Source organism: Photinus pyralis, unplaced genomic scaffold, assembly GCF_008802855.1.
Source record: "Photinus pyralis isolate 1611_PpyrPB1 unplaced genomic scaffold, Ppyr1.3 Ppyr1.4_LG8, whole genome shotgun sequence".
NCBI classification, from domain to species: Eukaryota; Metazoa; Arthropoda; class Insecta; order Coleoptera; family Lampyridae; genus Photinus; species Photinus pyralis.
The window spans coordinates 33,791,025-33,814,988 of NW_022170819.1; the positions used below are offsets into that span (position 1 = coordinate 33,791,025).

Consider the following 23,964-nt stretch of genomic DNA (forward strand, 5'->3'; position numbering starts at 1 on the left):
CGATTGCCCTTTCACAGGGTTTATCAAACCTTACTTTGCTAAAAGAGCTTTAAGAACCTTGTTAATGCCTTCTTTACAAGGCATGTGGTGTTTAACAACTGCACCTGGAAAAGTCAAAATCTCTCTGAGACTGAAAGCATTTTAGATAGTTTTAGAGACCTTTACGTTTTTATTTGAGTATTTAAAGGTTTTTAAAAATCTTCAAGAGCTTTAAGAACCTTAAAGAGGAATTTTGCAAACGTTTTCAAGTGCTTTCTAAGAGCTTTCATTGTAACAGGTGGTCGCTGTAGGCTTGTTGTCAAAATTTTCAAATTTGCCGATATTAGGAAACGGTATTATGTGTACCGTTTCATAATGAAAGAGTACAAAACTAATACGCAAAAAATAATGCGTTAAGATAAGAAACGAGTGTTCAAACAGATGAGACTTGAAACGCTACAGTGTTGCCGCTTCCAAAAACTGCCGTCACGGAGCATGAGGGACGGCCTTTCTGCTAATCCTTCACATGTATAAAAAAACTTGATGCTTGATACTTTGTCATATGCCTCGCGTAGCCGCGTCCCCTGGAATTTAGTCAACTGTCGTGGAGATGTGTCCCTAGTAGGTACTAACAGGGGTGCATCTCCGCCACTTTTTTGCCATTGCGCTGGGCCGCGACATATGCCAAACAATGTGGTGGGTGTTATCCGACCCGAAAGGCTACGGCCACAGCTTCGCCGCTGGAATATCTACATTAGAGGGAACTCTGTTTCCTGTTGATAAAATCGGTGAAATCGCATTTGACGAGTACATAAGTAAAAATCGGGTGGGAGAGAGGAATTCTTGGCCAAACTTTCGAAGCGAATCTATGCAGGTCGAGCGCGGCATTTTGTGATCGCGTATGGTAGTAGCCAAAATTTCGAGGAAAAACTACGTAACACGAAATACTTAAACATTTGCTGTGGCTAGCAATACGCAATACTTTAGTCATGATATGGAAAAACGCCAAAAATTAACAGTTTTTTGTTACTTTATTTCCAGTGTCATACGTAACCATATAAAAAAAACTAAAAACACAGAGTTCATACCAATGCCGAGCGAGCTGAAGGCGAGAAGTCAGTGTTGCCAAGTAGTAAATGACAGAAATCTGAGAATGGCCGCCTGGAAGTCACCAGAAGTCACTAGGTGGTGATTTTTTTCCCCAAAATCTAGTGATTTCTAGTGACTTTTAACAACAAAACCACCAATTTTATTATTAAAAAAGTATGCAACCAAACGTTCAACATTTGACAAATTCCCTAAACTTTCCCTTATGTGACGGCTTTGTGCGTCCGTCTGTTCCTCGTATAACTCGAGAACGAAAAGAGACAGCGATGTCAAACCTTTACCAATCGATTTCTACAAGTTCAAGGATCAGTAGCTATTGAATATGAGCCGAATTAAAAGTCGCGTTTCCGAAAGCGAGCTGCCAAAAAATTCCCCTACTGAAAATCGTATGCGATTCTTCGTATCTTGTTTCTTTCATAACATAATAGGACTACTTACCTACTACAGGAAATAAGACTTTTTAAATAAATGAATACACATTTTTATTGAAAAAACGCGAACATTACGAAAATTCACACATTTATATATATAGCATTGCGGTTTGTCCTGAAATCACCACATATATGTTGAAAATCACTAGGTTTTAGACATGTCTGAATCGTGATGAAAGAGTCTGAAATTGATCTTGAAATTCACCAGATCTAGTGACAAAATGACCAAATTGGCAACACTGGTGGAGGTAATGATCGTTTTAAGGTAAAGTGTCTGAGAAAATGAAACGGAGCTAAGAGTTTTCGGCACTCCAAGTTTGATACTACTCTGGAAACCGTTTACCAATAAGTTGTTCAGTTGAATCAGGTGAATAAACATCCAAATTCTGGAAATTTTGTTATTTTTTACGAATGAAAATGCAATTTTCTCTTGACAACTGTGGGGCATGGTCAGTTTATTGTCTTGAAGTGGCTTGTGTAGAATTCATTCGAAACGATCAATTCGTGGCATTCGATGCTATGGAATGAATTTTTTAGAACTGCTTTACGCACATACGTGGGAAATGCAAAGAAAATTTTCATAGTTTTGAGAACAACGCTATGCCTTTTTGTCGAGTAACACTTAACAGGGATTTTACAGAAGACTAAAATAGTCAGAACTGTCACGTACAATTTACATATTCAGGAGAATTTTGCAGTGTTAAACAAACAAAAATTCAGGATCCTATACGGAATAGAAGAGTAATTAACTCACACAAAATCAGATAAGTTTTAACTTAATTATGCCATGAGAGACAGACAACAATCGGAAGCTTGTGCAGGCTCTCTACACATCAAAGGGGACCAAAGTAAAAGTTGTTATAAACAAAGCCGAGCACGAGATTTCTTATATAAATGAATGAACCTTAAGACCTCCAAGAATGAACAGATAGCGAACGTCCGATTGCACAGAAATTATCTACGCCTTTGTTTATCTTAAAAATTTCACTTAAAGAATTCACCCAACAATGAGGCTCACATTTACGGTCAATTACTCACCGAGACGGGAATCAAACGGGATTTGTCCCTTTCTCTATTATTATTCAAATTTTGAAACGATGGGAAACTAGAGGCGCCCTTTTTCAAAGTAAGTGAACAGTTAAAAGTGATGAAAACGATTACAAAATTTGGAACGGAATGAATAATAAACGGCTCGCCGATGGTGATGTTATTAAAAGTGAAAACAGGGACGCGGCGTTACGCTTCATGTTTGCCTAGTAATTTATTAATTATTTGTTATTAGGCGTATGGGTATAGAGACGCGATGAGGAAATGCGGGGCCGGTTTCACTTGATTGTAGAAATGCACGTTATTTGTCGGCCTTACGTAACCGAACGCTTTTTTCGTTAGAAAATTTAGATTAATTTGCCATATTTTGCAATATGTCGATTAAATTGCGATTTCTCACTTTTTTTAAGCGCAATTTCACCGTTTTTATTTTCGAAAAGATTCTTTGATCCGAAACGATCGTCTGGTCATTCATAAACTGCTATTGTTAAAAATGTCTATCATTTTCGCAGTAGGTACTGATCGTCTTTAGGAGTTTGTCACAAATTTCCAAATTACAAAAATGTCTGAATGTATGAATGTAAAAATTTGATTGGAGATATTATGAGTATATCCTTTTGATTGAAGTCTATTATTAATTGTCAGTTTCATATTAAACCCAGAATTCTGTTCCTGGGTGGCTGTTTTTAAATTCGATGGGTAATTTTACATACTCGCAAATGTGGAAAATTCGATCAATCTCGATTATTTTGCGAATTATCGGGATTCCTATCCCTTGAAGGTGACTTCAGTTTTAAATTACTGATTTTCCAATGCCTTTTGAGCTGCACAATTTACCAGCAGAATTTGATGGCGATTTAATCATAGCAATGTACCTATCTACAGCCATCTTCTTGCTTTACTATGACGTTGATAAAAATTTCTTGTCCCAAAATGGCTACATTTGAATCCCTGAAACGGAAGAAGGTCTTCAGTTTATTTTTATATACAACTTCTAACGAAATATATCCTCCTGATACAACGTTTCTTCCTAACATTTCTTCAATTAAGACCACAAATCCGCAAGAAAGTGTGAATCTTGTTAAAAAATTGTTTCATGCCTATTATCACAAAATCATTGTATCGCATCAGGAACACAGAAACGCAAAAAAAGTGTGTAATGTATTTACAGACATCTTCTTCACAAGTCGGGACTCGGGTATCCTTTTATGTCGTTATAATAAAATTATTAACGAGCTCCTGGCGAGTTTATAATTTTGTTGTGTCTGTCCGTCCGTCAGCACGATAACTCATAAACGAATGGACCGACTACGATGAAATTTTGCAGGTGGATTCTTTATCAAATTTGTAGATCGGAGTTCGTGAATTGGCAATGTAGCCCAAAAAATAAGGAAGGCCCTTTTGACATCTCCGTGAGTTATGAACCGAATTGCATGAAATTCAATATGCGCATAGCTTTAGCCATATAAAACACAAGTCCAAAAGTTGAACCTAATCGATCATCATTCACAGTGCCGTTTGCGCATCTCGACCATTTACAGACCGAAATGCAAACTTTCTTATTTATGAAGGTATTTAAATGAAATTTGATACATCCACTTGGAATAAAAGCAAATTTAACGCCAGTTTCAAAATTTGGTTTTGCGCATGCGCAGTGCCAACTTTCTTATTTATGGAGGGATTTAAATAAAATTCGATACATAGCCACTTGGAATAAAACCAAATTTTACGCCAGTTTCAAAATTTCGTTTTGCGCATGCGCAGTGCCAACTTTCTGATTTATAGGGGGATTTAAATGAAATTTGGTACATAACCACTTGAAATAAAAGAAAATTTAACATCAGTTTCAAAATTTGGTTTTGCGCATGCGCAGCTTATTTATGGAGACATTCAAATGAAATTTCATACATATACACTTTGAATAAAAGCAAAACTAACATCAGGTTTAAAATTTGGTTTTGCACATGCTATAGCCATACCCAGGAGCTCCTTTGCTATATTTGTTTAATTTATTAATTTGGAAGTTTGTATGTCGGTCCTCAATAGGTATACCTTCGTCTTATCGACGTGAGTCGTTGTACGATAGGATGTGTAGGAAGTGCACCTATCAAAAGTCGATTTTGATGTTCATCACTTTGATGGCAAAAAATGGCAAAATTTACCACCAATTTCGTTGAGAAAAACTTTTTGATGCCACATTTTTTTTGCCAAAAAATACTCTGCCCTGTACCATACTACCGATCTAAATCCACCCTTGACGCCGAGTGTCACTTTTGAAATTAACACACTGTATAGTTATTTACCCGTATATCAGTTGTTTTTCAAAGCTTGTTAACCCAATTATGAACTCCGGTTTTAGAAATTGGTTAATTTCGAAAGCCTTCTACTAACAGACAAAATTTTTAGCGCATTTTTTTAAGAATGTCGGGAATGTTTTTTGAAACTACTGAACCCCTTTGGGGATACAAGTTTCTGAAATTCTTAAATTGAAATGCCTTCGCCGTATTAGATTTTGTAAATGTTTAAAAAATGTACAGACATTTCTTAGCGCATTTTTTAAGAATTAAAAAATGTGCTATTGTTTGCGTTTTGTCCGTCCGTCCAGACCCACTTCTGCCGTTTCGAACTAATGCCAATACGCTTCCGGGAAAGCAATAGTCGTCGGGTATAAATCGCCGTGATAGTAATGGTCGCCGGGATGGGTTGTCGTCGAGAAAACGGTGTTGAGATGTACGTCGCCGGGATGTACAGGGTGGTCAACTAAGAATGCCAGGTACTGTATCTGAGAATCTATCTATCGTAGAGGCTTGCGGTAAAAAAATTTATTACTAAAACGGCCACGAGCAAAACCTGGAAAATATTTTTAAGTTTCTGAAATGACCGCTAGGGGGCGTAACTAATCTGGAATCGGCCACTATATTAACCTAGTCCGGTCTTTGAAACGATTGAAATTTTTCCTGTATATTTTATTCAAAGGTTTCCGTAAAGAACACCCTGTATCTTCGAAACGCTGAGCCGAAATAAACAAACTCGGGTTAGTTCAAAAGAGCTATTCTTCAGCTACAAATATTATACTATTTGAAGTTTTGTTAGTTTCACATATCACCGCTTGAGGGCTTTTTTCGACATTCCGACAGAAATGGTTAATTTTCTCAAAAAAATTAAATGCATCGGTTCGATTTTTTTTCATGAAAAAGTACCTAAATGATGCCTAAACAAGCTCGCGAAAACAGCATCTCGATATCTTTATGTCGAAAAGAGCCCTCAAGCGGCGATATGTGACCTCGCATTCTTATTGGCCACCCTTGCATCGCGGGATGAAAGATGGCACGCGCCTACTGCGCATCTCTTCGTCACGGCGCCCTTGCAACAGTTGTTTACTCTGGCGATGCCGTTTCGAACGAGTAATGTTACTAAACGCCAAAATACAATAGCGTTCCGGGCAAATCTGGGTGGTCAACTCTAAGAATGTTCGTAACTGCAATCTGTACTTAACCAAAAAAATCCGGTCTCTAGAAATGAGTCTATCCGTAATATCTTCGAAACGCTGAAACAAACTCGGGTTAGTTCGAGCTAAAAAGCTACAAATTAAATTAATATCCCGCATGCGCAAAGTATAAAATGACCCTTTTTTTTCCATATTAATCTAAATATTGCATCTGTGCATCTTTCGATTTTTTTTTTAAATTGGGGGGGGGGTGGGGGGAAACTTGATGCAGCAAAAATGTCATTTTCGAAATCTCTAAAAATGGAAATTTGAATATTCACAGGTTTTGTAAAGAAAAATTCTTCAAAGCAAATAAAGGTTCAGATTATCGTCGTCTTCAAACGGACATTTTTTTGTTAGGTTAATATAGCGGAATTCACAGAAAAATCACTTTTTTAGATTCCAGATCGGCCGTTTTAGTAATAACTTTTTTTATTTTCCGCAAGCCTCTACGATGGACAGGTTCCCAGATACAGTACCTCGCATTCTTTTTTGCAGGTGGATTTTTTATCAATTTTGTAGATCGTGAATTGGCAATTGTAGGCATAAAAATAAAGAGGGCTCTTTCGACAGCTCCGTTTAGTTATGAAATTCAATCTGGCCGGGGTGCGAAATTTGTTTATGTATCTCTGTGTGTCCCCGGATGGTTTAGATTCACAATTAGGACCGATTGAATTATAGGATTTTTTTAACTTCTTTTTTCGTTAATGTCGCACTCTGCTATTTCGCATACAGATCGATACATGTACATACGCCAGGTCACTTGCATCGTAGCGTACCGATGTGCTTACATTTTTAGATTCTGGACGCTGGGTAAGTTGATAATGATCACAAAAAAAATGAAATTAACGAATTTCATGTTTTAAAGTTGGGGGAGCATTTTTTTGCAAAATCTCAAAGTATAAGAAACTGCGTTTGTGATGATATCATTGCACAAAGTTATCCTTCCTATTTCTAATCTGTTGTTCCATCGACCTTTGTTAATAAGCATCCATTAATAACATTATTTCCCTTCCGGGACGACGCATTGCGTAAAGGGATCCTTCAACTATTCTAATTTTTCCGACAATTTGCTTGTGCCAATTTAAATATTGACGAAGATAAGATTAATAAGTAAGCTCTGGAGACTGATTCACGTTTGTTTCCTGTGACCATTCCGCAAATGTAATAAACAAATTGGCTACCGAGAAGAGTGAATACCTAATAACAAAATTATGGACAACGCCCCGCTTATTGCGCTCAATTAACCTAAAAATCTGATAAATAAATAAATCGTAAAAAAGAAGGTCACGCATGGGATAATAAGAAAACAAAAGCGAAGGATTTGCATCTGTAATACAATGACGATCGCGTGCTTCGTTCATCTTCCGTAAACTTAACACCTCGTAAGAGATGTACGCGTATTTACTACGCTAAAAATTACGCGCCTCGGGTATTAAATTTAAATTGCGGTCTACATTACGAAATAACTTCATTATTATTCCTCACGTTAAGGTCGCGGTTAATTTATTGTGGGCTCGCATTTTTTTTTCTTGAATCGGTTTCGATTTCAATAGCTCAATAACGCGTAAAATAGCGAAAAGTAATTCGGGTCACTTTTTGAAGGAACAAAAAGCAACGGCTCCGCTGGGCCACGAAAAAAATGGACTTTCTATAGACGCGCGCGCGCGTGTACCAGTTTTGTCACTGGATGAGCTCAATTAATTGCGTATAACGGAATTCCGTTAACAAATACGCGGAAGTTGACGGATGAAATTACCGAAAAAAAAACGTTAGTTTTTCGAGAGGTTAATCGCATCGGCGACTCGCGAGATCGATACCGGAGCGAAATTGGGCAATCCGATGATTGAAAGTGCCGTCCGCGTACTCTCATTCACTAAATCATTATTAATGGGATTTAGTGGATGCTGGATTTGTTTACAGAGCCGTGCTCTTGACATTCCTGTAGATGAATTTCGTTACAGTTACGGTTAAATTTTGGTTCTTTTTTTATGCGCAAGGACGTTGAAAATGTCACAACTTTTCGTGCGCCCACATTTGGTTCGTTACCATTTACAAAGATGGCCAATTTGAATTTTAAAATTTGATGACTTACGGGGAAGCACCTACACAAATTTGTATTACAATCACGGAATATTGTTGGTCTATGTGATTCCAGAGACTTGGCCTACTATGCTTCATTTTAGCGCATTCAGCTACTTCCACTGTCCGTCCGTGCATCCGCTTCTATGACCGGTAAGGGCGAAAATACGCCGAAATCTTTTAATAAATACTTTAGGGACAACTTCTCCATTTATCGAAATATTTTTCTAACATTTTAATGGATGCTTCTAATAAAAGCCCATGTTGAAACTTTGGGAGTAGGTACACAGAATCCGTATGGTCAACTTTCCTATTTGTGGAGGTATTTGAACTTTTAATCATGGGTGTTCCCAACCATAAAAAGGTACTGCACAAAATGCTGTTGATTCGCCATTTTTTTTGCAAAAATATACCGCGCGTCTCATCGAATCAAGTTCTTAAAGAATAATGTGTTACGTTAAAAAAATTCCATCAGTCAACACTGCTTTGTTTGTTTCGTATTAGAAGTATTGGATGTTTCATTTTAATTTTTAATTTGATCATTTTATTGTTCAGATAGAATTGCGTGAAATGTTTTGTTAAAGTTGTCACTTATTATCTCCGGTCATTTGGATAAGAGCGTGATCGGTGCGTGAGCTAATTAAGTTTGTATAGATAAGCGGATTTCGCCGATAAGAAAACACAGATGTTATATTCGACAACACAATACGTTTGATAAGACGAAGATTGTTCGAGAAGCAGAAAGGAGAAATTCTAAAATTAAGACTTCTTTAATTAATCGTTTTAATCAATCGCTTATTGCGTGGTATGTGTATTCTGACCATGAGTGCCTATTTTTATTTGATTGATTTTGTCTAATAAATTTGTTTCATCTGTAATTGTTCTATGTTGTGACAATTTACGATACTGGACGTACCCTGGAAAAATTATAATCATTTTGATAGTATCTGTGATTAATTGGGCTAGCTGGACTAGTGCTGGTAGGTGATTTAGTGACCGTTTGCCATTGCACATAGCAATCAACCACTTATCTATTCATACGCATATTTATTGCTGGCTCGTTATTGCTAACTTCACACGGGTGCCGTTTTCAGAGAATCTGGTTCGGAAAGTCCAGGAAGTTTTTGACCAAATCTCCCGATGTACTCTCTTCAAAATTCAATGTACTTATTCCAAAACTCGATTGTACCTTTGCGGTTAAAAAAAACTGTCGCCATATTTATATTATGAGATACGCGAGAGACTCCGAAAACATTAATATCCATTTCTCAATATAATGGCCAACTTCACGAGAGCATCCGAGAGATTTCGTACAACTCATCGACTGATCAAAGGTGGCAAGGGTATAATGAAAAATGGTGTTGGTATCGGGTGACCCAATAATACTGTTCCTCGGCCATATCTCGGGAACCGTTCGTCGTATGACTTAGGGGTAAAAAAAATTATTGGGTAAATCGGTTATGAAGAATCGCTGGAAAATATTTTCAAGTTCTCAAAATGACCACCAGAGGGCGTAACTGCCATCTAAAATTTTAAAATTGCATTTTCTATTAATTTCGCATAATAAACTAAATATTATTTTTTCACATTTTTAAAGAGAACCAGTTTATCTATCATTTTCGTAAAAACAAAAACTCGGTTATTTCAAAAACAAAAATGGTGTGGGGCGTTCTATTGTTTTTGCAATAACCTGCTTTAACTTAACTGTTTGACAGATTGTAACAAATTTGGTATCGTTGAAAAGAGCATTCTTTGGGCAATAAAAGTCAACCAAAATATAGTTAATTTAGTTGAATCCTTCTCCGGCAGGGGGCTAGTTTGACACTATGATCCAAAATCCTAAAAAAATCAAATGGAATGATATGACTTTTTCTTTATGAAAAAGTAGCCAAATAACATCCAAAGAGGCCAGTGAAAACCGTTTTTCAAAATCTCTTTCCTAACCTCAAATAGTTCAGACATTTTTAGGTAAAATCCAGTGGCGTAGTCAAAAAAAAATTTCGACCACCGTGTCTGAGATTTGACCCAAAGTTGGTATTTTTTAAACCTGGTCACTCTGTAATTGGGCACAAGCCTGATGAGGGCACAGAACCAGAGAGAGATAAATAAATAAATAAATCTTAACGTCAATTTTTTGCATTCATGTTTATAAATAGCAGGCCATAGAACAAAACAATAGAACGTGAAGGAATTTCTCGCCAGAAGATTCCGAGATTTTAATTCGTTGTACGGCAAATAGGTCAGCCTGCATCTGCATACATGTTTTATACGGGGTGCAACAATTAAGTTTGTTAAAAAATTTGTCAACAATGTCAAGGATCCAAAATGCAAAAGCCCCCTCAGAGATCCTCCTTAACGAATTCCAAAAAATAATAAAAATTCTAATTTGAAAAAATAGGAAAATTTAAAACAAATCAAAACTCGCAAAATAATCATTGAAACGGCTGGATCATTCCGCAATGACATTGGTTAATACAATAAACCAAGTTGATAGCCGAATAAAAGGCAATTTCGACGTTGCGTTAATGAAAAACTACGGTTAATGTCATGGATTAATTTCGTCATTGTAGCTCTCATAGACATCGGACACTGGTGTTGCCCAATGGGCTCCTACGGTTTTTTACGGACCTGAAAATTACGAAAACGCCCAATTCAATTTTACAACGCTGAAGGTGGACGCGCTTTCATAATAAATAGAACAATTCGAACTTTTTGTAACAAATGTAGGAATCATCGCTATCAGCGCATTCCTTGCCATCCACAAACCGTCCAAACGTGCAAAGATTCCAAGGGCTGAAAGATAAATTTCCAAACAAAAACGAATCAGTTTCTTAATATACAGGGTGTTGATGAACAAGTGCGACAAACTTCAGTGGGTGATTCTGCAAGAAATAATGACAGTTTGCTATACAACGCAAATGCTTCGTTTTCCGAGATACGAGGTGCGCATGCGTTGTGCGAGCATCTCTAAAGTTTTGTACGACTAGAAAGTGCATAAAAGCAGAACTGTTTAGACTTTAGACCCTGTCCAGAACTTTTAGATGCGTATCAAACATGCTGAATCTCTTCCCACAGCTTTTAGACCATTTTTATAGATAATGTACATAGTATTGTAAACCCCTTCCAGTCCTTCTGGAAGAGCTTACGGGACTCTGCCAAGGGAGTAGGTGGCGGTCAAAAGCCTTCCAAATGTGATCCAGTTGAATTTTACACATTTTAGAGGGTGCAAACTTGGATTTGTATATTTAGGTCATTTCGGTCCCTTCCAGCCTCGCTTCCAGCACTGCTTCGATTCATCTGACTCTGGAAAAGGCATAGAAACTCCTAGAATGGGCGTGAGGAGTGTACAAAGAGTACCGACTACCAATTTTAACTAAGTAACATGCAGTTTAGTCCTAAATTGAGATACCATTTATGTCTAAATGGCTCATTCCAGAGTTTTCAAAGATAAAATTTCTCATATTTAAATTTAAAATGTAGTACGATATGATTTGAGAATTCGAGTTCAAAGAATTTTAAAATTTTGAATTCGTATATGAAAAATTCTCGAAAAATTCAATATTCATAGCGATTAAATTTATAAAGAAACTGACCGTTATGAAGAACACGTCATACCGGGGGGGGGGGGGATGGCTAGGGGATACTCCCTAGTACACGAAGATCTTATTGAAGTTTGCATCGCCCCCCCCCCCCCCGTAGAAAGCACTTATAACATAATTTTTAGAATGAGTCCTTCTGGTCGAATGTTTTGGAAAACACGTAGCATCGTGGGGGGGGGGGGGGGGTCTGAAATACCCCCCAGTGCACGAAGATCGTATGACAGTCGTAAGAAAATGAGGAAATTAAATTTCCTTCCTGAGGGGTAATATTCCATTTCGTACTCCAGGTAGTAACCCATATATTTTTGGAAAGGGGTCTGAAAGTTGAGAGGAAGATCGTAGGCCGTGGGTGCTGGTGGATATTCTATACTTCTCAGTGCACGATGATCTTTTAGAGTTGTAGGGGAATTAAGCTTGAATAGTTTTCCTGCGTGGGAGGTATTCCATACCCCCCAGTAGTACGTTTTCCCCCTGGTTTTCCCCAAGACGTCGAGTTGGAATGAGTTTTACGTTTAGAAGAATATGTAGCACCGAGGGGTCGAGGGGGGGGGGGATGAGATGAGATCTTATGACAATTGTATGGAAATTCAGCTTGCATCTTTTTTCCTGCTCCTTTTCTTCCCAGACCCCCCGGTAATACGTTTTCCCCAAGACGTTGACAGTGCTTAATAATACAATTTTTGAATGAAAATAGATCTTTCTTTCCAAGGGGTAATACCCCCGGCAGTAAATCATACATTTGTGGAAAGAGTGCTGAAAGTTGTGAGGAAGATTGTACTCTATTTTCCTCAGTGCATAAAGATCTTATGACAGTTGTATGCAAATGAATTGCATACCCCCCAAACCCCCTGGTAGTACGTTTACCCCAAGACGTTGAGAGCACTTATAATATGTGTTTGAAAAAGAGTCCTTCGGGCCGAACGTTTTGAAGAACACGTAGCATCGGATGATCTGGGGGGTATGGAATACCTCCCAGTGCACGAAGATCTTATAACAATTGTTAGTAGGGAAATTAAGCTTGAATCTTTTTTCCTGCTTCGGGCTTATTCCATACCCCCAGACCCCTCGGTAGAACGTTTTCCCCAAAACGTTGAGGCACTAATAACATAATTTTTGGAAAGAGTCCTTCTGGTTGAACGTTTTGAAGTACAGGAGGTCTGGCGGGCATGGAATACTCCCCAGTGCACGAAGATCTTATGAAAATGAAAATAGAATCTTTTTTTCCTAGGAGGTAATATTCCATTCCATACTCCCGGTAGTAAATCATACATTTTTGAAGAGTACTCAAAGTTGTTTTTTTAAGAGTCCTTCCTACGGTAGTACGATTTCCCCAAGACGTTGACAGCACTTGTAACAGAATTCTTGGAAAGGGATGTCGGGGAGGAGGGGGGCCTGAATAATGTACAATATGGCGAAAATTATACAATTCTTCTGAATATTGTGATTTCCATGCAGTGTTTCCAAGTAGTAAATGGCAGAGAATCTGAGAATGGCCACCTGGAAGTCACCAGAAGTTACTAGGTGGCGATTTTTCCCTCCAAAATCTAGTGATTTCTAGTGACTTTTTACAACAAAACCACCAATGTTATTATTAAATAAGTATGCAACCAAACGTTTAACATTTGACAAATTCCCTAAAATCACATCATTAGTGTTTAGGGGAATTATTCGAAAAAAAAAAAATTTCCCTTATGTGACGGCTTTGTGCGTCCGTCTGTTCCTTGTATAACTCGAGAGCGATGTCAAACCTTTACCAATCGATTTCTACAACTTTAAGGATCAGTGCTATTGAATATGAGCCGAATTAAAAGTCGCGTTTCCGAAAGCGAGCTGCCAAAAAATTCCCCTACTGCAAATCGTATGCGATACTTCGTATCTTATCGTATCGTAACTTTTCCATTTATTATATTTACTCAATTGACTCAATAAAGGCATTTATTATTATTATTATCTTGTTTCTACAACTCATAACTCGAGTAACCTCTACAATACGTCACAATTTGACAGATCAGATATCACAATTCATAGATGGCAGACACGCTGAAGTTGGCTGCATACCATGCGATGCAAAAAAACGCGAACATTTCGAAAATTCACACATTTATATATATAGCGACTAAATCACCAAATTGGCAACACTGTTCCATGGACTACCTTGGAAATCTACGATTTCTGCGAATCATTTAGAATTTGGATTTTTTGCGATTAATTAGCACATTTTCCAATGAACTTGGGTGAACTATTGTAGCCACTTACTGTGTCCGTCCGTCCGTGGTCTTAACAACTCTTACAGTTTTCAATATATTTAGTTCATTCTTTTTGAATTCAGTGGCTTATAGCAATGGCACCTGAGCCAAGAACAAATCTTGATGATGTGCGCATGCGCAGAGTGCGCAATGCCATGATTGAGATATTTCATTGAAATTTTAACCACACGTACTTCTAGTAAAGGTAAATAGGTTGCATATTTTAAAAATTTATATTTGCGCATGCGCAGATGGCGCAATGGCAACTTCATTATCTATGAAGACATTTCTTTGAAATTTTGACCATAGATGCCTGAAGTAACGAAAAACATAGCGCATAATTATAGTATGTCATTTTACTAATCAATGCATGGAAAATACACCTTAGGGAGAAAACCTTTTTACTTTTTCTAAATTGGATCGATCGATTTCAATGTGATAATGGTCAAATTCCGTGTGATTGTGGGATTTTTGGTACATTTGCGTAAAATGTAATACGAATTGCGAGAAATAGGCACCTCTCATGATCGGTATTTTCTCACAATTTGGAAATGACATTCAGCTTTTCTACTACAATTTGATTTTCTCTTTTTTTACCACCCGCACGTTAGTAAGGGAGGTATTGCATTGGGGTAAAAAAAATGACCGTGAAATACACGTTTTGAGACACCAGGAATCCGAATCAAACGAAATCTGGATGATGTCGGTTTATCCATGTTCTCATTTTTGGCTAAACGGCTAAATCCATTTGGAATCAAATTTTGTACACATTCTTACACATAAAAGAAAGGGCTTAAAAGTATTTGGATAGAACGCGCATGCGCAGGTGTGGGGATGGTAAATTGTAATTGAAGAAAACTGGGCCTAGTCCATATCCCTGTGGAACAATGCAATATTCAACGATCGGTAAGGATTATACTGGCGTGACGACATTGAAATGTTCAGCCCTCACATTTTTATTCATTTATCGCTAGTCACCAATTACGTCCCCACTTTGTTTTCAGCAGACTCGGTAAATACCAACGTGGAACGGATCAACATCCCATACTGCACTTAACCTCGTTAACAAAATAGTAGATATTAAAGTAATAAGATGGTTAACGATAATTAAAGACCACCCTAGGCGAGCGCGTCTTCGAATTTTTGATTAATTTTCATTTAAATTACAATCGGGCAATTAAGATGGAGAAGAAAAGATGATATAAACATAAACAGCAATCTCTGGTATGATAATAATTATGTTTATTAGAGTAATTTATCCCCAATAGACTTTGGAATGTCTATACGGCGGGCTCGAAAACAAATTAAAGCGACGAGAAGAAAATGCGCCTCCTCTTTTAAGTGCCTAATTAGTAAGTTTGATGTCGCGGGGGCACAGCTGACACCATTAGACAGGGCGTTTGGGCCGTACGAAACTTGGACGATTGGCGGAATTGTGGGCTATGAGTGATGGAACGAAAGAACGTTGCTCCTTTCGCGAGTCCAAATTTGGAATCGCCGGTCGACACTTTCGAAATTATTTTGCATTCGCGCGGGCGGCTTAATTTACCATCGGCTTCCCACCCGATTTGAAAGATTTGCGGCTGGAAGGCGAAGAGAATTGAAAAACAATAGATCGCTCTCGTCATCGCCAATTTAATCTGTTTGACACTGGGAGAAACTGCCAACCTATAATTCTAATGCAATTAATTTTTAAATAGAACAAATTGACGATTGGGAGATTCTAAAATGACTAATTTCATTGCGCCATCAACTCGACGATAATAAACATTACTATTTTTAATTCAATCGATATATTTGTGGCACCACAGTTTATATCGTAGACGTATACAGGGTTATTGAAAACCTTATTTTTAAATGCTAACATGGATGCAAAGATACATTTTTTAAGACCGAACGATTATGCTGCTCGATGGATTCCTCGACTCCCTACGCCGGAACACTGTCGAGGAAGGAAATTTGTAAGGAGCAGTTATTTTTCGTGAATGTCACAGACGGTTCAAGGCTGGTAGAAGGCCCTTAAATCAAAACTCATGGCAAAGAAAACCTGAACGTTCATGGGTCGCAGTGATGCCCTGAAAAGCGCCTGAAGCACAAATGATTTTTCTTTATGGAAAGAAATAGCTGGAGAAAGAAAATTAAAAAAAGAACGCCCTCGTACCAGAGTTTAGGTTAAAAAAATTCAATACCGGGCAAGTCGTTAACACAAATTATGCAAATCGTGATTGCAATATTGTAATGAAGGGAGAAAGCTCATTATGTGCAAAATTGTAACGTAATGACGGTAATTCGATCATAATCACCATCCGTACAATTAATTCTACATCACAAGAAAGATTAAGTGTCAAAGGTGAAATCAAATCTACTATGTGGTGCTGTATTTTAATCAGACACAGAAATTCTACAATAATCACCACATTTCTGTACTGTGCCTTATTTTGGTTGAGCTGCGGTGTATCTCAACCATTTTTAAAGATAGACTTGCGGTTTTCATGACCCTGTGACACTTTTAATACCACAAACAGAATCAACCTAGCTACGTTTGTTTCCGAGATTCAGGGTGCAAGTTTTAATTTTTGGGGTGCTATATCTTGCTACCCATGTAACGTAGAAAAAGGTAAAAAGTGCATATTTTTGTCAAAATGATTTTGAACCACCTTTTCTGAGATGTTTGGTATTTTTTAAATGCAACACCCTGTATATCTTAACGTCAATTTTTTCCATTCTTTTCTGATTACATTGATGTATCACAGCCTATATGTTTTTTTTTATTTTTGGCCATGACTCAAAAATAGAAACATTTGTTAAGTACGGTTTTTAAATAGTATAAAGAGATTCTGTTTTGTTTATTGTATCCATGGTAACTAGGGCAGCCGATACCAATCAATAAAAATCACTGACGATTATTTCAAAACTTTGAACACACATGATTAAGATATGGTAACATCTTAAAAAATCAAACTTTTCGTTTGCGCCCTGTATCTGTGAAACAAGTGTAGCTACATTAATTCTGTTTGTGGTTTCACAAAAAAGTGGCACAGGGTCGCGAACGGCTTGATATATCTTATCGCTTTTTATGTTCTCCTGATATAAAAGCTCCCGAAAGTTAAAAATGATAAATTGTTGGAAGAACGCCCCTTTTGGCCGCTTCGTTTATTATTTTCTCCTGGTAGTCAAGTTGAGAAAATTATTCTAACGGAGATACCACCTCGTTCATTATAAAATTTAAGCAAAAATTAATTGTTGAAACATTAAAAATATTCTCGTTTATGTTCTCCTGGTAACTGGAGAAAATTTACAAATTTTTTTGATAAATACTGTAGGTCTTAGGCGCAGAGGTGGTGATCTTACTACTGATTATAATGTCCATATACTAAAGTTTCCTACATTTTAATGGAAAATAGTTCTTTTTGGAATATTTCTTCGTCGATTATAATGTTCTCCTGGTAATAAAAAAAAGTTACACAAAATTGTTCTGACGGATACTGTATATATTAGAATCAGATATACCTCCTCGCTTCTTATATTGTCTTGACATAAACCTTCCCAAATGCAAAAATTGCTGAAACCTTCCACCTCGCCTTCCACTATATAGTAGAAAAAAACCTCCACGTGTATTAGGTGTTCCTGGCAATCAGATAATAGGTATAAATTTTTTGCGAATCCTTAATGTATTAGGAGCCGAAATCTCATCGCTTATTACATTCTCTTGATGCAAAAGTTTCCGAAAGTACAAGTTCCTGATAGCTACACAAAATGTACAAATTGTTCCACCAATGTATTAGGAGCAGAGAAACCCCCACACTCGCTGTATTCTCCTGATACAAAAGATTGCGAAAGTTAAAGCGAAAATAAAGTCCTCTTGGAAGGGAAAATAAATTACTGAAACGTTGCCGTTTATTATGTCTTCCTGGTAGCCACAAAACATTTTCCATTTTTACTGACCGATGCTCTATATATCTTACTCGCATTATATTCTCCTAATATAAAAGCTCGCGAAAACTAAAAAAAAATTATTGGAAGAGAGCCCTTGTCACTTATTATGTTCTCCTGGTAGCCAGAGAAAAATTTTCCGGCAGAGTTTACATATTAGAAGCATAGGTATCTACCCCAACCCTCATTATAATCTTCTGATCCAAAAGTTCTCAAAAGTTTAAACGAAGATAAGCTGCTGATACTTTATACCTCGCTTTATACTAGAGAAACAACTTAACGTTTATTATGATTTCCTGGTGCTCTATACATGAGGAGCAATTATCGTTCACTATTTTCTCGCGATGCAAGTTCCACAAAATTTAAGCAAAAATAAATTGCGAAACAGTCCTCTTGAAACTAGACTTATTTATTATGCGCTCCTGGTAGCCAGAGAAAATTTTTCCGACATTTGTCGGTGATTCCCGATGGTTTAACCGATTTTGAAACATTGATCAAAAAGACCTCACTGTTATTATGCCTTCCTGGTAGCCAGGCATATTTAAAAAAAAACATATACTCTATGTATTAGAAACAGAGGGAGCACATCTCTAATTATACTCTCTTAATAGAAGAATTCCCAAAGGTATAAGTGGAAATAGTGTTGCCCCTTCGTTCATTCAGTTCTTTACGAAAGTGTAAGCGAAAATAAATTACTGAAACGTTCCATTTTATGCTAGAAAAAGACCTCAACGTTTATTCTGCTTGCCTGATAACCTGAAAAAAATGTAGAAACGGATTCTCTACGAATTAGGAGCAGAGATATCTTATCGCTCTTGATATTCTCCTGGTATAAAAAAACCTCTGAAAGTGTAAGTAAAAATAAATTGTTGAAATATTCCTTTCAAAACCGTTTATTATGTTCTCCTGGTAGTCATAGAAAGTCGAGAAAATTATTTCAAGGGAAACCTTTGTATTAGGAACATAGGTACCACGTCGCTCATTATAAAGTTTAGGCCAAAATTAATTACTAAAACATCAAAAAAATTTCGTTTGTTATGTTCTCCTGGTAGCTCCGGAAAATATGCAGACAAATACTCTATATTTTAGGCGCAGAGATGATCTCACCACTCATTATAATGTGCTTATACTAAAGTGTGCGGCATATAAGCGAAAAACGGTTCTATTTGGAATATTTCTTAGTCTATTATGTTCTCCTGTACAATTCCAACTGATACTGTCTGTATTACGAGCAGAGGTATCCCATCACTCACTATATTCTCCTATATTATAAAATTTCCCGGAAACTTAAGGGCAAATAAAGTGCTGAAACGTTCCACTTTATGTTAGATGTCCCGTTCTTTATGTTCTCCTGATATGAACGCTCTCAAAAGTTAAAAAAATAAATTCTTGGAAGAACGTCCCTTTTGACCGCTTCGTTTATAATGTTCTCTCCGTTTATGCTTTAATACCAAAATTCTAAGGATAAATCGTGGTTGGTCTAAAATTTTGCTTTCGGGTTATTGATTCTTATTGAGTATTAATTACGGTTTTAGTATCCGATTTACGTGACCCGTGTCAGACGTTAGCCATTGCTTACGCAATATTTTATGTGCCGCGCTATTCACTACCCCGTTTATTTGTTTGTGTCTGTTACAGGTTAGGCTGAATACGCACTTTTGAACTCATTAGGTTGCGACCCGAATTTCAAGGGTAATTTTTTTAAATTTTCGATGACTCCTTCATATAACGTCTCTTGAAATTTTAACACCCTGTAGATGAATAACGAAGCGTTTCCGAACGTGTGTTTATATGAACGTTTAGCGTCAATGAATTAGCCCCTTCGGTATTTACCTACATCATATTTAGGAACACCCTGTATATTAGGAAATCGTTATTTTTTCCTGATTACAAAAGTTTCCGAAATTCTTCTGGATGACAGAAAAAGACCTCCTCGGTTAATTATGTTCTCATGGTAAGAAACGAGCTATCCAGAGAATATTTTCAAATTTTTGACAGATACTAAATGTATAAGATGGAGATGTACCATCGCTCATTACACTCTTCCTGATACAAAAGTTCTCGAAAGTTAACCTAAAATAAACTGCTCAAATGTTCCAGTTCACGCCAGAAAAAGACTTCCACGTTGTGGTGTCCCGGAAGCAAGAGAATATTTACAGTTTTTCCTGACGGATGGTCTTATGTATTAGGAGCAGCAAGTTGATCATATCCTCCTGATACAAAAATAATCCCGAAAGTTAAAGCAAAAACAAATTGAAAAATTCCTCTTAAGGTTAATTATGTTCCCTTCGTGTTCTCCTAAAGAAAGCTGGCTAGCTAAAGAAAATTTAAAAAATTATATTCTCCTAATACAACAGTTCACAAAGATCGATCGAAGATAAATTGATGAAACTTTCCACTATACGCTAGAAAAAGGTGTCTACGTTTATTATGTTTTTCTGGTAGCATTTTTTCTGGCGGATGATTTATGTATTAGGAGTACAAAAAGACCTGATCGTTTATTGCATTCTTCTGGCAGCCAGAGAAAGTGTACCTACTAATTTTTACTGGACTTCACTTATTATATTCTCTTGAAATAAAAGTTCCAATCCTTCTCGTTAATTATGTTCTTCTGGTATGCAGAGAATACTTATGACATTTTCCGACACATGCATTAGGAGTAGAACTACCCCCTATTTCATTATATTGTCTTAATACAACAGATGCGCTATGTATTAGGAGCACAGATATCTCCTCGTTCATTATGATTTTCTGATACAAAGGTTCCAGAAAGTTCTTGGCGCTAAAAAATAACCTTCTCGTTTATTATATTCCTCTGGTCCCTGTAGGCATTACGAGTATTACGACCCAAAATACTTTTGCGCTAATGGGAACAATTTAAAGTGTAACTCAAAACGATTTCCTCAATTAAAAAATCCTTGGTAACTCGAATGTTCGTACGCAAATTTTTGTTTAGAAGCTCAAATACAAATAACAACCTCGAGGATCGTTCGATAATGACCTTTCATTATTCACAAAAACAAATCAATTAAAATTAATTGTTTGGAAAACCAGTTCAGGTACACGCACAGAACTTGGGATCATTCTTTCCCTCGCGAAGAAAAGGATTCTTCTGTTATTGTTTTATTGAACAATAGCCGAATTATATTCATTCATTCCGTTTTCTGTTTCGTTTCTTTAGATTCGAATCTTCGTTTTAAAAAAGAGTCATTTAGGTCTATTAAAAAATCATTTCAAAATATCACTACTTATTTTGAAAAAAGGAAATCAATTTTTTGGTTCTCGCCCGAAAGGGGTGCATTTTTTGAGAAAAAAATGTAAATATCAAAGATCTTAAACAAATGGGAGGTTTTATTCATATTTATCCGAAGTGCTCAATTCGGGGGCGGTTTTTTTCGAACGCACATTGTTTTTGCCCTTACTCAACACACACTCACACTGCACCTACATTTTTCAATAATAACCAATCGCTCATTATCTAATCACAAACTGGGCTCGAGATAGCAGAAAAAGTCCCCCGAGGCCCTTCAACTGTTAAACCCCATGTGGTGTAAAGACCGTTGCAAAAAATTAATTTATTTTTAAACGGTTCACATGTGCGAAATAATTCGACTTACCGCTTATTCTCGGCCGAATTTGCTCCCGCCTCTCCCTGTTCACGATGGGATTTTGTTTTCGTATCTCCGAAATGACCCTCGGAGGTCCGCCACTTGCGGGCGCACTATCAAAGGGCATAAAAGGAGTCGCCAACAACATGCTTAAACTACACACTTAATAAGGCACTAATTATCTATCTCCACCTTAGGAGATAGTTTCACTCATTTTTTTTGTTTTTTCTTTCTACACGCGACGTTCCACTTTCTTTTTAGTGTCGCCGTTCCGATTTTGAAAACGCGCGCGCGTGAATTTACAGGCGAGCGATACGTAGCGCTCGAGTTTACGATTGGGAATGAGAAGGAGAGGTTGGGGTCCTCCTCTCGCTCGCTCGACTCGTACGAGAAAATAATGATAGTGGGACTTTTTAGCCGTTAGCCAACGACGAGATGAGAATGATGGTGACAAATAAATCTAAGTGTGTGTACCTACTACACATTATTAACCCCCTACCCGACCTCAAAAGAGGGGCTCTTACTAGCAACGTAACAATGGAATTTTAATACTCTCAGGTGATTTAAAACGAGACCCTTTTCGAACTGAACTCGTTCTTCTTCTATCATTTATTACAACCTTGGGAATTATGTAAATGGATTTGAGGAGACAATTACGTTTTATTTTCAACGCGCATCCACGATCCTTCACAAAAGATAACTTTGTTTACTTTATTCTCGTGGCGAAGCCGCCAACTTATTTATTCAAAATGGGTAGTCTTTCTTGTTTAGGGATGAAAGTCAGCGCAATTATATTATAGATTGTGGCGTAGGTATTTCATTTTCACCAGCAAGGAAAAAAAACATTTTCACGTTTGTTGGTTGAGCGGTATTGAATTATTCAAATTTCAAAACTTGGGCGTATAATTAGCCCCCCCCCGCTTTTTGAATTTTCAAAATATATTTATAGCAATCGGCTTGTTGGTTATTTGTTAGTTACATTTTTAAGTTTGTTGGTTGATCGGTACTTAATTATTCAAAATTCAAACATGTGGGCGTATAGTTGCCCCCCCCCCACTTTTTGATTTTTTATTGCAATGGTATGTTGGTCGTTTGTTGCTGTTTGTTAGTTACATTTTCACGTTTGTTGGTTGATCGTTATTAAATTATTCAGATTTCAAAATCTGGGGGTATAATTAGCCCCCCACTTTTTGAAATTTCAAACTATATTTATTGCAATCGGTTTGTTGGTCATTTGTTAGTGTTCGTTAATTACATTTTCACGTTTGTTGGTTGATCGTTATTAAATTATTCAAATTTCAAAATTTGGGCGTATAATTAGCCCCCCCCTCCCGATTTTTGAATTTGCAAAATATATTTATTGCAATCGGTTTGTTGGTCATTTGTTACTGTTTGTTAGTTACACTTTTACGTTTGCTGGTTGATCGTTACTTAATTATTCAAAATTCAAAAATAAGGAAATGTAGGGACTATCCTTAACCTTTAATAGTACGTACTATCACCAACCAACCCTCAAAAATCGATTGCAATGCAGATGTTTCTAAAATTCAAAGGTGGCGACGCTACATGATGCGTGGTCGGCGACATCTGGGCGCCATCCCCGAGTGTGTTATACTAACCTGGAAAGGTTTCAGTTTTTCCTATTCTTTTTACAGTTTTGACCCGATTGTGTTCAAATTGATGCCGTCGGAAAGATCTTGTAAACGCGCGTGACGGAATTTTGTTTTTAGTGCACTTTGAAAAAAAATGTGCTACTGTTTGCTTTTTGTCCGTCCGTCCGGACCCACTTCTGCCGTTTCGAACTACTTCTAGGGGAATGGTCCTAGAGTCCTGGAATTTTTTGCAATAGGTAGCCTATACCTTGAAGGTGTGCCAGACGGCCATCAAATTTCGCTGTCTAAAAGCCCCCCCCCCCCTCCACCAATTATTTCCTGAGATGCTGTTTTTGAAAGTTAAACGTGCATAACTTTTATATACGACAACCAATTCGTCTCAGATTTTGCATACGCATGCCTTTAGTGGTGCCAAGTTAAGCTTTAGAAAAGGGGGGGGGGGTAAACACATGTTCTATCCTTCATGGTATTATAATGAAAAGTCTCAACCAAATAAATTGATTTGTACAAACTATAACTTTCCCGTGCGACTCTTTTTCGAGATTACCGAGCGACCGGGCCTGAGGGGGGGGGGGCAAAATTTATTCGATATCTCATTGTATTCTAATTAAAGGTCTCAACGGAAGGAACTGTTTTCTACCAAGTACTGCCCTTCTTTCTGTCCTCTTATCAAAGTACGGGGAGGAGGGGTGGGGGGCGGGGCGAAGTGGAACTAGTTCTATCATGGTACTCTAATGAAAGGTCTCAACGAAAGGAATTAATTTCTACCAACCATACCCCTCCTCCTCTACCTCTTATCGGATCTGCTACACAAAAATGCGCTGAAGCCCCT

At 37.3% G+C, this 23,964-nt stretch overlaps 1 protein-coding gene across 1 annotated transcript in view; it reads right to left on the reverse strand.

The window, feature by feature from the left end:
* LOC116178526 overlaps positions 1-22,024 on the reverse strand; it is a 38,743-nt gene extending 16,719 nt beyond the window's left edge. The window contains exon 1 of the mRNA XM_031498035.1: positions 21,529-22,024. Within this exon, the coding sequence (XP_031353895.1) occupies positions 21,529-21,667 (139 nt within the window). The 5' untranslated portion in view covers positions 21,668-22,024. The remainder of the gene's footprint in view (positions 1-21,528) is intronic.
* Positions 22,025-23,964: the final 1,940 nt, after the last annotated feature.